The sequence below is a fragment of the Labrus bergylta genome, chromosome 4 (genome assembly GCF_963930695.1).
Source record: "Labrus bergylta chromosome 4, fLabBer1.1, whole genome shotgun sequence".
Classification (NCBI taxonomy): Eukaryota; Metazoa; Chordata; class Actinopteri; order Labriformes; family Labridae; genus Labrus; species Labrus bergylta.
In genome coordinates this window covers 24,055,793-24,072,069 of record NC_089198.1, presented here as the reverse complement: position 1 = coordinate 24,072,069, position 16,277 = coordinate 24,055,793, and the positions used below count along the sequence as shown (strand labels likewise).

The window sequence follows — 16,277 nt, the reverse complement described above, 5'->3', positions numbered from 1 at the left end:
TTTATTTTTTTTACCCGGTCGTTGCCATGCAGTGTTTTTCTTTCCCTCCACTCTGTTACCGATTATGAGTTAAACCAATGTTTTGTATATATAAATATATAAACCAATACACGAGGTTTAAAACGACCTCCCTTTGGATACAGAAATGCACTCTGGGTCATAGTTAAAAATGGCAGCTTGCATGTTGCTTGTGGATTACTGTAAAGCTTAAAGACTAATTTCACCTAACGCGCTTTTTAACAGTGGGGGAAAAACATGTTTCACTTGCTGTGTTGTAGAACAAGCATTACTGCGCCGGGGCGGTCATTGTACTCCAGGTGCAACAAAACAGCAGACACATGGAAACTGTCACGGTAGGGTTATGTGACCGGGGTTACCTTGTTTAGATTATGACAGCCGTCAACTATTTTCTACACAGGGCATATTAATCAACACTGTTAGAATTGGCCTACCTCAGTTATCTGTACAGTATTTATATCTTTATGGCTGGCTTAATTTTATTTAGCGATGTTGAAGTAGGTGGGTGGACTTTAATATTTGTGAATGTGATCAGAATGTAAAGACCAATCATTCAAGTCAGTTATAGTGGGGGTAAAGCCTTTGTTACATAGCCTTTAAATATTTTCATGATGGGTTGCTCTATGCCTAATTGTATTCATATTCTTTCTTCAGTGGGTATAGATCTCCAGTATCTAAAACGTACAGCTCCTCACAGCCGCCTGGAAATGCAGTCAGTCGTATTTGGAGCCTCACTTATCGAGCCGTCCGCCAGTCCGCAACCCGAACATCCAAACCCCCCGGGGTGGCTCTCAGATTCATCCTGGGACCAGCAGTGCTCACTGTCTCTGCACGTCTATTTTGCCATGTCGCCTACTGCCAGGCAGATGAGAATAACAACATTCCTGTGGATGTTGTCGCCCAAAACCCTGTGCCTGACTTCAAATGGCATATCTTGTGGGAATTTGTCAAACCTCAAATTTTTGCTCTCATCGGTGCTGTGGTGGTATGTCTGAATCCGTTCACTTGTGCATTATCAGCTTTTCTTCTTAAAGTCAACATGCTGTGACATTATGATCATCTATTATATTCACATTTTCTCTCATCAGCTTGCTTTTGGCGCTGCTATCTTGAATATTCAAATCCCGTTGCTACTTGGAGACCTGGTGAATGTTGTGGCACGTTTCCTGAGAGACCAAACTAGGAGTTATGTCCAGGAGATAAAGGGTCCTGCACTGAAACTACTTGGGCTTTATGCAATCCAAGTAAGTTAACATGACAATCTATATGTTCACAGCTGCACAACAAACTATCTTAAAGCCTTGACAAATTGTTTGTAGAAACTTTCAATAATAGATTAGTGATCATATGCAGTATAACTCTAAATTCTGAGAGTTATGAGGCTCCAATTATTATGAGAGAACCAGGATTTAACTTCTAGGAGACAGTCAGAGATTGATGAAGGTGGGAGGGCAGAGTTGGGCTTGGAAGACAGATAGAGCTGGTTGTCATCCGCGTAGCAGTGAAAGTGAATACCAAATTTCCTGAAAATGTGACTGAGAGGTAGGAGGTCGATGATGAAAAGGAGAGGACCCAAGACATAACCCTGAGGAACACCGGTAGTGACTGGGGAGAGCTGTCATAGGAAGTTTTTGAGCTGATAGCTTGCAGGTCTGATTTTGAGAATTTGATGTACTTCAAGTTTTAATAGTTTATCATGTCTTCATGTTATGTTCACATAATTTTCAATGAGAAAACATTTGCGCATAAAAAAACGTGAAACCGTTACAGCTGTTTTGAAAAATGGTTATTAATAACCTTCTTATGCAGGGACTGCTGACGAGCGGCTACATCATCCTGCTTTCAAGGGTGGGGGAGAGAGTGGCAGCAGACATGAGGAAGACCCTTTTTGCGTCCTTACTGAGGTACATTTTCCCTAATGTTGGAGCAAATCTTTTTGATGCTAATGGACATCTTTTACACTTATAGCTGGACCACATCCAAGTCCTATTGATAACATTATCAGCATTCTTTTCTGTCACAGGCAAGATGTTGCTTTCTTTGATGCCAATAAAACTGGGCAGCTGGTGAATCGTTTGACTGCTGATATTCAGGAGTTCAAGTCGTCCTTTAAATTGGTCATTTCTCAGGTATAAAGTGCTACATTTGAGTTGTTAGATATTACTGGTTATAGTTAAAGCCTTCTTATTCCTTTTTTCTTACTCTTTTTTTGGCAGGGTCTGAGGAGTATCACCCAGACAGTTGGATGTTTCGTTTCTCTCTATGTCATCTCCCCAAAACTGACAGGTTTGACTGTTGTGGTCCTTCCCTGTCTGGTCGGAGCAGGGGCTCTCCTCGGCTCATTCCTTCGCAAACTATCCCGTTTGGCTCAAGAACAGGTGATACAGATAATATAACTCATGTTTAGGATCTAGGACAATACTACTGTATGTAATGATTATAGTTTTATGATTCACTGCTTTGCCTTTGGAGAGATACAATTAGAGTAAAACTTGTTTTTAAAGGCCATAGAAAGTAGCAGATGATTTGAGACAGATGTACTGTATTTCCTCCCCAAACCATAATAGATCAGTTCTAAAGTCTGTTCTAAAATACTAGGATCTAAAGTTCCTCTAAAACTTGTCAGTGATTAGTTTATTTCTTAATTGCTGTCAGAAACTTTGATCCCTAAGTATGTATTAAGTATTCAGTATTACTTAAGTGTCTAAACCAACAGCATGTACAATTTGAGACACATTTAAATGAATATATTTAGGTATCGAAAAGATATGTAAATGTATTTTTCAATCTCTGTCTGTGTTTAATTTAAGGTCGCAAAAGCGACAGGAGTGGCAGATGAGGCGCTTGGCAATGTGCGGACAGTGAAAGCCTTTGCAATGGAGGAAAGAGAGCTCCAGTAAGTTAGACTGTACTTGTGTTCTAATATTCTTAGTGGCATAGTGTTTGTAGAGACAAAGTAACCTGTTTGTCAGTAATTCTATGGTTTCATTCTCAAAACCTTTTTTTGCAGGTTATACGCATACGAAGTTGACAAATCATGTGAAATGAATGAAAATCTTGGTGCTGGAATAGCTGTTTTCCAAGGAATGTCAAACATTGCGTTAAACTGTGAGTATATTTGAATGTGTAAACTGATAAACAACACATTGTTGAGAAGGTTGGTGCTGTGTCTAAGGACTTCCTGAACTTTCTTCATGTGTTGTGTGTTTTAAACCCAGGCATCGTACTCGGAACTATTTTTGCTGGAGGGACTTTGATTTCGAGCAATGAATTGTCCCCTGGAGACCTGATGTCTTTCCTGGTTGCTTCCCAGACTGTTCAGAGGTAAAAAATAATACAACTTTTTTCCATAATGATTGATTGTAATTTCCATTTGCATTTACATGAACCAGTTTTAATGTAGACAATGTAAGGGTATAACGCCAGCATTTTCTGTATGCTCAGGTCATTGGCCAGCATCTCAATCCTATTTGGGCAGGTAAAGAAATATACACATACACAGCCTTTCAATATGTGCACATGTATAGAGATCTGAAATATTATTAAGTGAGAAACTAAGCCGTCTATCTATGATGTGTGTAACAGATGGTGAGAGGACTAAGCTCTGGGGCTCGGGTTTTTGAATACCTGGCTCTCAAGCCGACCATCCCACTCTCTGGTGGAGGACGCATCCCGTACGACTCTCTAACAGGAAGAGTAGACTTTATGAATATTTCATTCAGGTTGGAACCTCATCTTAACTCAATTAAAAAAAAAAAAACGGAACCAAAATATAAGACAATACCAACTTGTTTCTTTTCTATTTTTCTACATTTTCAGTTATCCAACAAGACCTGGCCATCAGATCTTAGATAAGTTCAACTTAACACTTCCTCCGTGCAAAACTGTTGCCATTGTTGGAGAATCTGGAGGAGGTAAATTCAGAATAAAATAGATTGAATGAAATTGTGTGACTTTTCAAAACATGGTGGAGAAAGTGGTTTGAAGTGAATTAATATGATTTACTGCAGGAAAGTCAACTGTGGCATCATTACTGGAGCGTTTCTATGACCCAACCAACGGTGTCATCATGCTGGACGGACTTGACATCCGAACACTTGATCTCTCCTGGCTGAGGGGACAAGTTATTGGATTTATCAATCAGGTAGATGTCGCTTATCATTAATGCTTCCTAGGTTTTAACTTAGGGATGTGAAAAAAATGCCAAATTAATTGTATTTATTATGAATAAATATTTAAATATGACCAGTTTTAACAGTATCTTCTCGGTTTGTTTGCAGGAGCCAGTTTTGTTTGGCTCATCCATCATAGAGAACATCCGCTTTGGGATGCCTGAGGCCACAGATGCTGAGGTCATCACTGCAGCCAAGCAAGCCAACGCTCACGGCTTCATTACAGCTTTCCCAGACGGATATAACACTGTAGTTGGTATGTTCTCTCGTTTGGACTTTTGCAAGTACGAAAATCTGTGAGACAGGTTAAGCTTTAGATTTCTTATCCCCAGGTGAGCGTGGTGTGACGTTATCCGGTGGTCAGAAGCAGCGCATTGCCATCGCCCGCGCCTTGATCAAGAACCCCAGCATCCTGGTGCTGGATGAAGCCACCAGCGCATTGGATGCGGAATCAGAGCGGGTGGTACAGGAGGCTTTGGATAGGGCCACAAGGGGTCGCACTGTGCTCATCATCGCCCACCGGTTGAGCACCATCCAGGGCGCTGACCTCATTTGTGTCATGAGTAATGGCCACATAGTGGAGGTGAGAAGGCAGGGTGCTCAGAGAGATGAAAGGGCTCTTATCTCTTGTTATAATTAAATTAATTTAACTTCCTTTCAAGTTCAAAGAAGTTCTGACATGAATTGACACTACACTGGTTAATGGTTTTCACCCACCTTCATGTAGTAATTGTGTATTTTTTTTTTTTTTAAATATAATCTAACATCTTTTCTTCTTTAAAGGCTGGGACTCATCTTGAACTGCTGGGCAAAGGAGGACTTTATTCTGATCTGATCCGCAGACAAAGAACAGAGGGACAGAAATGAACGCACAAAAATGTGTTCACTTTAGATGTACAGCGACACTTAAGAGATTTATTTTAAATTAAATTAAATAGGAAAGACTTTGAACAGATCAATTATGATAAACATGTAGTGTTCATTTACAAACTCTACTTTTATGAGAGACTTTCAGATTGATGTATGTAAATGTTTAAGTGGACCAACAAGATCATCCTTTGATAAACAAACTTCACTACTGTACAGTATTTAAGTTAAATGGTAATTTCTCTTACTGTTTTCTCATTTCCTGTAAAGAAATAATAAATTCATTGTTGAACAATAAAGTATTAAACTTTGTTTCATTTCGTACGCTGTATTTTCCCTTAATTGGATTATAATTATTTCCATGTTTTGTCACAAAAACAGGGTTCCAAGGTCTTCCCTGGACCTCAGTAATGAGCTGTATGTTTTTTGTGGATAGTCTAATTTCTTGTAGTGGTCCAACAGTTTAAATTGTACTATACGCTGGGGGACACAAAACAAACCGAATTGTGATTTCCACTCTGGGTCTCAGTTTGTTCCTGCAATCATCCATTCTGTTGTGACACCTGAGGAGAAACTGCAGGGTTGGCAGCACTAGAAAACTCTATTTATTTTTGTGTATGAAAGTTTTTTTTTTTCCTATACCTTAAAATTGATATTACTACATTTTCAAGTGATAACTCTAACCATCTTTTAAAGCTGGCATGTCTAATTGGATACACGATTCTACAAACTTTCAGCTAAATCTTGAGTCTGGATTGTCAATATTGTCATCACTTTTCATTTAGCTTTTAATTGACTCATTGCCAAACGGGTAAGCAAAATGGTTACATTAAAATCAGTTTGAACTGTATCTACACTATTGAAAAAACACATACAGGTATGTGTTTTAGGCTGTTATTATTAGCCTGTTTGTACTTAATAGATAACCCTACACCAGGGATGGGCAACTGGTGGTCCGGGGGGCCGCATGCGCCCTCAAATATGGCCCTCAAGTCAATTTTTACATATCAATTAATTGGAAACATGAAGAAAACATGACAAAATGTGCCATGAAATCATGAAAACCAGAAAAATGTCCATAATTATATTTGATCACTGGTATATGTTGAGTTAAATTTGAGACATAATTGACTGTAATCGTTTTTGTATACTACAATTTGGCCCCCTGGCAGTGAGAATGAAATGAATGTGGCCTAACACTACACTAACATGTAGACTGACAACTTCCAATAACTTTCCATTTGCTGTTTGATATTAGATTAGGTGTTATCAATTTCAGAATAGGACACCCATTTAAAAAAAGTTATTTTCCAGACACCTCATAAGTCAACATAAGCCATCAAGTACACATGGACTCTCTTTTAGTTTCTAACATCTTTTTAAATCTTTGGTCCTCTTGGTCTCAGCTCTTGTTGTTGGGTTCTTGTGTTGCCTGGGTTCTTATAATGGTTCTTGTGATGGTCGGGTTATATATGTCTGTAGGGTATCGTGCAGTTTGGGTTCTTTTCTGTTGAATTGTATTCAATTATTTTTAGTATTTTGCATTTGCTATGTTCTTGCTGTTGTTTATGTTCTTCTGTGTTTGCTTTAGTTTGTTCTTGTTTTTGCTGTTTGTCAAAGCACTTTGTAAACCTGTGTTTTTAAAAGGTGCTATATAAATAAAGTTATTATTATTATTATTATTATTATTATTACTGTACATAAAAGATATAGTGTATGAAACACACTGCTGCACACCTGTCATCAACATGTGGGTCGAGCCGGAGATAATTCATTACTAGTGCGAACCAGTTTACAAACTAAAAACATTAAATATGCGGGTTTTTTTTTTTACAACCGAACTATCATTATATGTCTTCAAAGGACAGGAAAAATACTTGTTGCTATAAAATGTTGCGGCGTACAGGAATTTATGTTGGGCATCTTTGGAGTTGCAATACCACCTTTGACCTCTAGATGACCAACAAGCCAAGCTTTGTTACAGACCGACCAGAAGCAGAAACTGCAGATAGCTTCAAGCTAACGCTAGCTATAGATTATTATCCCCATTTTGGGGCTGTTTCTAAGTCGTTGGTTTGCTAGCTCCCGTAAGGCTGGCTTCACTGGCCAAAAATGCAGAAATATGAGAAGCTTGAAAAAATCGGAGAGGGTAAGTTTCACACACCTTATATAAAGTTATTATAGGCTAAGCTGGTTTGCTAATATAGCCTTCATGCAAGCTGGCGTTAGCTAGATTGAAATACTTTGCCTACCGTGATTGAAACCATAGATAATAATATACTGATCAGTGTGTACTATTTGTACATACTCTAATGTGTGTCATGAAGTGAGCTGTCAGATTTCTGTCAGTCGGCTTTTACGGTGTTAATGCTTGCTAACGTCTTGCAGCTTGCTAATGCCATTCATCAGTCATTCAACATCTCTCTTTAACACTCATTATCTCACCTCCAGGTACGTATGGGACCGTCTTTAAGGCTAAAAACAGAGAAACTCACGAAATTGTGGCTCTGAAACGGGTCAGGTTGGACGACGATGACGAGGTATGTTTTCAGAATAACAACATTCATTATAATGACATGCTGGCAGATTGTTAGGCAGCTTTTTACCAATCTAAGCTGGGTGTCTTTTTTTAATTATTATTATCAGGGGGTGCCAAGTTCTGCCCTGAGAGAAATCTGTCTCCTGAAGGAACTAAAGCATAAAAACATAGTCAGGTCAGTCTGTGCTCATGTTGAACTGACAGGTAGTGAATCACTGTTTTTGCAGTTTTCATTTAACCTACCTTGACGTGAACCAACACAGACTTCAATATGTTCTTCTCTTTTATAGGCTACATGACGTTTTGCACAGTGACAAGAAGTTAACTTTGGTTTTTGAATATTGTGATCAGGTGAGATAAAGTCGTCGTCGTCCCCCCCCCTCACCCCCAGACCCTACATTTTATTTAAATATGTACCCTCCCAAGGCTGCTTCATGTCATCTCTTATTAACTGCAGGATTTGAAGAAGTATTTTGACAGCTGCAATGGGGATCTAGATCCTGAAACTGTGAAGGTGAGAGATTAACGTTCCAGATTAACCACAAGAAGAATCCCTGCTGAAATGTGTGTCGATATCCTTTTTTTAAAATGATTTATTGCATCCTCGTAGCCTTTTTAAATCAGTATATCAGGTACATCTTGTGCACCTTGAGCCTCCTAAAGATCACCATTTCTCTCTTTCTCTAATGCAGTCATTCATGTACCAGCTGTTGAAAGGTCTCGCTTTCTGCCACAGTCGAAATGTTCTTCACAGAGATCTGAAGCCGCAGAATCTCCTCATTAACAGGGTGAGTGTCCAAGTGGACTTTGATTTGACTGCTTGTAAATATTCTTACCTTTATGAGGAAAAATACATTGGCTTTATTTTTTTGTGTCCATCATATTGTAAGCAAAAGGAAGGCGACCTAAAAATACACTATACAAGTCCAACATACTATGGCATGTGTTAAATGTATAGTTCAATGCAAGGCACTGTTGATGCTGTAGCTTATTTGTGTTAATGTCATGGAGATTTTTTGACCTGTGTCTCTGTCTGCAGAACGGGGAGTTAAAGCTGGCTGACTTTGGGCTGGCTCGAGCCTTTGGCATTCCTGTAAGGTGTTACTCAGCAGAGGTAGGTTCTACTTCATTAACACATTAACACATTATAAATGAAAATGTACAACTTATGTGTAATTGCATGTCTTTCTTTAATTGTGACTGTACAATTGTATTGCCAGTAATTATAGGAATTTAAAATGTTGCACTGACACACATTGTTATTTTGACTGATTAGTCAAAGTAAAGAACCCCTAGTATAATATTTTCATAATCTAAAAACTGACAATATATTCATTGTTGTAAAAACTGACAAAACCAAGCTGAATGGTTTCAGGTTTTTTTTTTGGAAGTCATGACAAAAAACAAATGTCAGTATAAAAATGTTCATAGGGCACAGTGGTCATGCATAAATCAAACTGCTTCTGCCATTCTCGTTGTCTCTTGTAGTTTGTCCCAATTTGTTAAGGCCGTTAAGCTGCACTTATTTTTGCTTTCAGTTTGTACTGAAAGTTGATGTCTGTATTTCTCTGAGGTCCTAAAGTTTCTGCACTGACTTCCACAAAGGGAGAGAAAGGAACACATAGCAGAATATGGTCTAAGTGGTTTGAGATGTATTTGTTGTTGCTGATGGCATCAGCGAGATGATAGGCACGTCTCAGATAGGTGTAGTGGTCTGAGTAGGCCTGACCTAAGGGCCCAGCAATGCAATCTCATGAGGGGGCACTTGACCAGGGGTGACTCTACTGATCTGAAAATGTATTAAACTGAAAACCTGGAGGGGAACACAGTTTGAAGCATTGAGAAGTTAAAGTAAGGTCATTTTAAAAGGTCCTTTTTATTTTAGAAGATGTATTACCCACTGACTTTTAGTGCTGTTTCAGAAAGTAGAAATGAATGAGCCAGTGGTTGTTTCACACTACACATATATACCCTATGGAGAATATGCAGCATACATTATATTAAGGGACAACTTACGATGACAGTATGGTATAGTCATATAAATTATCAGCATTATTGCCAGCAAAGAGAAGTCAAATCCCTCCAAATCAAAGATAAGTGTCGACATTGATGTTACTGCTTTGTGTTTTCTACTCTTGTTTTTCGAAATCCGGCTCCAGTAAAACATTCACACAGATGATTTAAAAGTCCTCAAACCCCCCCAGGTTAGGAGCGTCTCTGAAACAAGTGTTTAAAGCATCTCAAAAGGACAAACTCAATTGATGTCATCCATGTGCTTTTTTTTTTTTCCTACCTTGTAAATTTAAACGAAAACAGCCAATACTTGTGACTGAATAATAATATGTTTACAAATTACTAAGCAGCTTCAATTCAATTCAAACAGCTGTATTTATATGTTGTGTGAAAGTATCAGTGCGAAACAGTTAGAATACATGACAGCACAGCACAAGAACAAACCACACTCAAAACAACCCTAATGGTGAGTGAAGCTTGTAAGACAGAATACATAATGCATGACTGATCAGCAATAAATAATGCTAAGAATGCTAATAGGGTGTTAAATAAGCATAATCATCAATAAGACAACTTGTCAAACTTCAAGTAGGAAACTGTTCAAATAAAATATTACAGCTGATCTTTGTCATTCTGGTTGTATTTGCCCTCATTTTACTCTAAAAGTGATCAACTGAAAAGTTTGTTGTGATTCTGCAGCAGGTGGTAATGGAGTTAACATCTACACTAGACTGAACTTTAAACTTTTCAAACTGAAGCATGAGCACTTTGGACTGTTTTCAGTCAGCCCACACATTTACTCTGGGGAATAAAACTTCAGTTTATTCGTATTTTCTTCTCTGTTCTGTTTGCACTTAAAAAAAAAAAAGCATTTTCTCAAACCCTGGAAAACATTTTGACTTGACAAAGCAGCAGTTTGGCACAGTGTCACTTAGGTGTGCTGTAATGGAAGCAGATAGCTGATAAAAGATGAACATTTACTCTTCTGTTGTCAGTGATGCCACATCCTTGCCTTTGTGTGTAATCAGTACAAAAAACCACCACCCGCCCCCCCAGGGAATGGTCATTATACTAAATTGCTGAACGGTGTCATTAACAGCAGTACACGGTGATTATTGGTCTAATTGGTCTAATTCTTTCACTTAACTGTGTGATTTGTTCGTAGGTAGTGACATTGTGGTACCGGCCTCCAGATGTGCTGTTTGGTGCTAAACTTTATTCTACCTCAATTGACATGTGGTCAGCTGGCTGCATATTTGCAGGTTTGTGATTGTTTGTGATGATCTAGTAATGTTTTTTGTTTTTTCATGCTTTGCTTTGTTACCTTCTGTGAGTAGGATACTGCTCAAAGTAAAAAAAAATCCTCCTCATTAGGTGAAGGGCATCTGAAGAACCCTGCTAACAGTGTTTAATGTATTGCAGTCAGGCTCTAGTCTATCTTCAGGTTTTAAGCACACTAGTGCACAGTGCAGGTTTAGAAGTACGCACAGACCAAATTAAAAGGAGTTAAGCAGATGAGGTGAGATATTCTGGCTCAATTACACTTTTAAATGTGTGTAATACACTTTATTTAATGGTACAGAGCAAAGATGACTGAAGGTATTCAGTATTTCATTCAAAATGTACAATTATGTAATGCAGCAGGAGAGGAGACACTAATTAATTAGTCTGTTTTTATCTAGTTTGGGTTTTTTCATGTTTAATGTTAGATTGAATTATTTTGTTTGCTAGTTTTTTGGTGGTAAAAATATAGAAAAGTAATTTATGCTTGCGTCTCTTATCTCAGATTGAAACGTACCCTAACCAATGAATCCTTTTTTAATTTTGTTTTTCTGTCTTGTTCAGAGCTGGCTAATGCTGGGAGGCCTTTATTCCCCGGGAACGATGTGGACGACCAGTTGAAAAGAATCTTCAGATATCCTTTTTTTTTTTTTTTTTTAAATCATTAAAAGTGGATATTGATTACATAGCACTTCTGTTCGTACAGACTCTGAGACCACATGGTTTTTCCTGGTAGAACTTTTCCTTTCATTTATTTTTGTTAATGTCTTTATTTGCCATAAAGGTGGATAGAGTAGGAAACCAGGGAGAGAGCGAGAGGGGAATGACATGCAGGAAAGGGTCACAGGTCAGACTTGAACCTGGTCTGCCTGCTTGGAGGACTACAGTCTCCTTACTCAGGGTGCGACTTAACCACAGCCGCCCTGAGGCCATGTAGAACTATTGATCTACCATACAAACAATGATTTACAAACAGTAAGATTGAACAGGTTTGACATGCATACCTCTCTGTTGCAAGAAGTTTTTCTTTAACCACTCTGTACATTGTTGGGTACACCAACTGAAGAACAGTGGCAGACTATGACAAAACTCCCCGACTACAAGGTAAATGATTGACATCATAAAGTTCTTAGACGGCAGATGGTGTGTAGGCTATCTCTCGTTTTCGATTTCTTAACTGCTTCTGTTTCCTCCTGCAGCCATATCCCATGTACCCAGCCACCACGTCTCTGGTGAACGTGGTCCCCAAACTAAGTAGCACAGGACGGGATCTACTCCAGGTACTCTCACTTCACTTTCAACCTGTCTAAAGTTTTTCTGGAGGAATTAGTCTGCACTTATGTTGCTCTTTCAGATAAACATTTCAATTCATGCACACCAACATTAAACTAATCATGAATTAAGTACCTGCATAGCTGTGCAACAGTGTGGTTACTTAAGCTAAAATGAAACGGTTGTTTCTATGAAGCAGTTTTTGTTCACCTATTAAAACGTTTCCTTTGCTCTCACCCAGAACCTGTTGAAATGTAATCCTGTCCAGAGGATCTCTGCAGAAGAGGCCTTGCAGCACCCTTACTTTGCAGATTTCTGTCCACCCTAAATGCTACAGTAAATTGCCTCTCCCTGAGCCTCAGCCACCAGAATCAATCATCCTTCCCTCTGTTGGGTCATTAGCACCAGTCTCAACAAGGCAAATCCCTCACCAGTTTTCAAAACACTCCCCTGCTTTAATTCTGCTGTGCCTCTGTGTGGAACAAAGTCCTAGTGGCTCGGAAAGGTTTAAGGTTCTTTTCAGTGGCCAGTCAGTTTAATTTGTTACATATAAGACCTTCCAGTCAATTAGCGCTAATGTGGGAGGGAGCTCTTGGTGTTGCATTGAATCTATTTTATACCTGTGAATATGGTCGTCGACAAAAAAGCCCCTCAGCTCCCAAAGAATCAAAGAGACATCAGCTTTTTCTTGTTGCTTTTAAATAAGTGTTTATGATGAAAATAAGCTCTTTGAATCTGTGGTGATCTCATTTGATCAATTCATTTTTGATTGACAGTGTTGCACACACACACACACACACACACACACACACACACACACACACACACACACACACACACACACACACACACACACACACACACACACACACACACACACACACACACACACACACACACACACACACACACACACACACACACACACACACACACACACACACACTCACTCTGCATCTGACACACAAACTGCCTTTCTTTCAGTACGGCTTCTGTTCTCACTGTAATGAGTTACGTCAAGTAGTTTTTGCCAGTTAGATTTTAACATCAGTGTAGCATGATGATATGAGATTTTCGATGCCAATACCAATATTGATCTTTTCCCACACCACAAAGACAAGCCTGCTTAGCCTAGATTTCTATTAGAGACACCAAACGTTGGTTATATTAACATACAGTTTGGATATGTGAGGAAAGATTAAATAACGGCTACACTACTAGTCACTGACCTCAAACATATCTCTTGCACTTCTTTACAGCAGTTCTTGTTACACATCTTTAGCTGTACAATACACCGGTACTGGTCCATCTGTACTCGTTTTAATGGGGACCACAGATTCCTTAGAAAGAAAATGGCACAATGATGCTAAATAAAATAAAATTGATTTGTCAGTTTAAGAATAATAGATGGGTTGGTTTTATTTGTTGCATTATAAAGGTTAAGTCTTTTTTTTTTTTTTTTTCTCGTTGTTTTTCAACACTGTATTGGACAAGTTTTTTGTTTTTGTTTTTAAATATAATTTCCATGGAATCCAGAGCTATATTATTTGAAGTTTCATACTAAATCCTGTTCATTATTATCCATTCACTCGATATTGAAAACATTACACCAGGCAGGGTTGGTCATTTTCGAAAACTAGCACGATTTTGAAAGTAGCATTCCCTCAGTGATCCATCTGCACCCACCCCCTCCCCTCTGTGCTCCCCTAAAAGCCATGCCCCTCACTTACATGCCCAAACACCATTGGTCCAGTGTGGGCTCGTGCATGCATGGGGTAGAGAACGAGCAGGGAGACAGGGAGGTGTGATTGGTTCATCAGATTGGCACCTCCTGGCAGGCATTGGTCAGGCAAGTTTTTACAGGCTTACAACTGCTACAGATGACGGATTTTCTTTGTTCCTTTTTTAGAGCACATGAATTATTAATGTCTATCAGGACCTACGGTAAATACAATTTCAACCAAAATCTTTAAAAAAGTGTATCTTGAGAAAATGACTAACCCTGCCTTTAATTGTGCTTTTTTTTTTTGGCGTTCTGTTTGCACTCCTGGCTATGAGGTTACACTTTATTTTGAAGGTGTGTTCAATGAACACAGCCTCTGTTTCCTCTGTAATAACTTTTAAACTACCAATGTTCAGACAGGAATGTTAATCAAATAGAGCTGTGAAATACACTGTTAAGGGTTTATGATGGTAAAGTGATTAGACCAAGGCTTTGTCCCACGACCTGTTACCAGATTGTATGATAGTATGAGAAGATGATTTATGACCCCCCCCCCCCCCCCTTAGGCTTTTTATTTTCCCTTTTATTTTATTTTATTTTTATCTTTTATTTTTTGCACACTTTATAACCAACAGATTAATTTAAAATAATTTACATGTCCATGTTTTTAATGATGTTGAACACTGACAGCCAGGATTCTAGACACTTATCAGTAAATGGGCCAATATATAAATATAAACCTTATGTTATTGACTAGTGGACCATTAGTGATTACTTTTTTTTGTATTCTTTTTTTTTTTTTTTAAATGATCTTTATCAGTTTAATAATGTGTTTGTACTTTTCTCAAATGCTTTTGTATTAGTTAAATTATAGGTTGAAGAGTCCACTGATAATCTGTATTTTTCTATGATTGTTTTGCACCATTAGCTGTTTTCATTTTGTGACTTCTTCTATTAACACGGTAAACAGCTTGCAACGTTTCTTTTTCTCCAGATTGTTACAGTGCTATTAATCCCATAAAAGCCTACATAATGAGTTGTTTGAAGTAGATGTGTTAGTAGAGAGAGGATTGGTTTTCATTTTGCTGATGTGAGACACGATAATGGATGCATGTATTTATTAATGATGGAATGTCTGCTCATTTGTTTGCATTCGTTGTAAATGTAGCACCACTGCATTTTGCAAAGGAACTCTCCTTTTGAATGATTTCATGATCGGTAGTATTTCGCAGGCTCTTTTTAGGGTTTTGAGTTTTTGAAGGTTGTTTTTGTGTGTGTGCGTGGATTAACTTATAATGAAAAAAACAAAACAAAATGAATTGCTCTCAGTATTTCATTCTCTCATGATAACCGAACATTTTTCAGCTTTAGAGTTCACAGTTGAAACTTTGATGTTGAATGAAGAGTGGATTTTGCACTTTGACAGTATCATTTAGTAGAACTTAGGACAGCTGTTTTCAGTGTTTCTTTTCGTGTATATTTCAGCCAATAAAACTTGGTATTCAGAAACGCGAACATAAATACATTAAGTTTGCTCCTCAGATTTGAAAGTTGATTTTATAACTTGAGACATGTTTGATCAAACTGATTCAACACAAGGTCTATAGCAACTGTTGGGACCTCTTGATCGTATCACCTGACCTTTCTTAAAGAATGACGTTTGTCTGCTACAAAGTTGAAGGATTGTTGTTGTTCACGTTGACTCAAAATATGTGAAAAGTTTCAAACTTTCTTAAAAACGGGTTAACTGAAGTCTTGAAGCGTATCAAGGACAAGGGGAAAATCTAAATTTGCAGCGATGTGATTGAAAAGCTCAGGAGCAGTTCATAAATAAACCTTTTGTTGAAATGTATTCTGGTCAACTTTTTACTTTTTACCTGAAAAGAAAAAAATAATGTCTTTCACATTCAAACTCACTTTGATTCTTCCAGCTTTTTTTTGGAGATTCTTTAATATGTTGTTGCACAAGAGCCATGTATACTGTGGATGTTGTAGACTTAGGTAAAGGATAAAGAACTAGGCGTGACTGAGACATCAACATTCTTAAACGCCCTTTAAAATCAGTTGCCTGATAGCGTAGCGGTTATGTTGCACGCCTCCCCCTCTCTCTTCAGCTGCCCCTCTCTAATAAAGACGAGCAGACCCAAAAAATAACCTTTAAAAAAGCTCTTTAAGATTTATGCCTCAAACTTGAGAAAATTGTAAGCAACAACCAAGATAAAATATAAGAAATATAAGAATAAATATGAGGCCTCATGAAAGATGCAATTCCTTTGGTTAACTTGGGTTAAAAAACTGTCCTTTTTTTTTCATAATAACTTGGATTATTCTAGAAAGCTGTCCGGACAAAAGTTTACATTATTGACACATTTTGGTCAGCAAGACAACATTT

At 38.1% G+C, this 16,277-nt stretch overlaps 2 protein-coding genes across 3 annotated transcripts; both read left to right on the top strand.

The window, feature by feature from the left end:
- The first annotated feature begins 144 nt into the window (after positions 1-144).
- Positions 145-5,369, top strand: abcb8 (ATP-binding cassette, sub-family B (MDR/TAP), member 8). The gene is made up of 16 exons (XM_020649544.3): positions 145-353; positions 673-1,003; positions 1,107-1,262; positions 1,828-1,922; positions 2,042-2,147; positions 2,235-2,396; positions 2,829-2,914; positions 3,029-3,126; positions 3,237-3,342; positions 3,463-3,496; positions 3,604-3,740; positions 3,838-3,932; positions 4,029-4,162; positions 4,299-4,446; positions 4,523-4,773; positions 4,974-5,369. The coding sequence occupies exons 1-16, from the start codon at positions 256-258 to the stop codon at positions 5,055-5,057; spliced, it is 2,121 nt and encodes a 706-aa protein (XP_020505200.2). The 5' UTR covers positions 145-255; the 3' UTR covers positions 5,058-5,369.
- A 1,647-nt stretch (positions 5,370-7,016) lies between these two features.
- On the top strand, positions 7,017-15,737 carry cdk5 (cyclin dependent kinase 5). 2 transcript variants are annotated; one of them, XM_065954179.1, is made up of 12 exons: positions 7,017-7,206; positions 7,509-7,597; positions 7,704-7,771; positions 7,887-7,947; positions 8,054-8,110; positions 8,289-8,384; positions 8,636-8,710; positions 10,775-10,871; positions 11,455-11,526; positions 11,936-11,994; positions 12,090-12,170; positions 12,404-15,737. In XM_065954179.1, the coding sequence occupies exons 1-12, from the start codon at positions 7,170-7,172 to the stop codon at positions 12,488-12,490; spliced, it is 879 nt and encodes a 292-aa protein (XP_065810251.1). In that variant the 5' UTR covers positions 7,017-7,169; the 3' UTR covers positions 12,491-15,737. The 2 variants fall into 2 exon arrangements, with proteins under 2 accessions (XP_065810251.1, XP_065810250.1); XM_065954178.1 differs by having other exon boundaries at positions 7,018-7,206; positions 8,636-8,714; positions 10,779-10,871.
- The last annotated feature ends 540 nt before the right edge of the window (positions 15,738-16,277 follow it).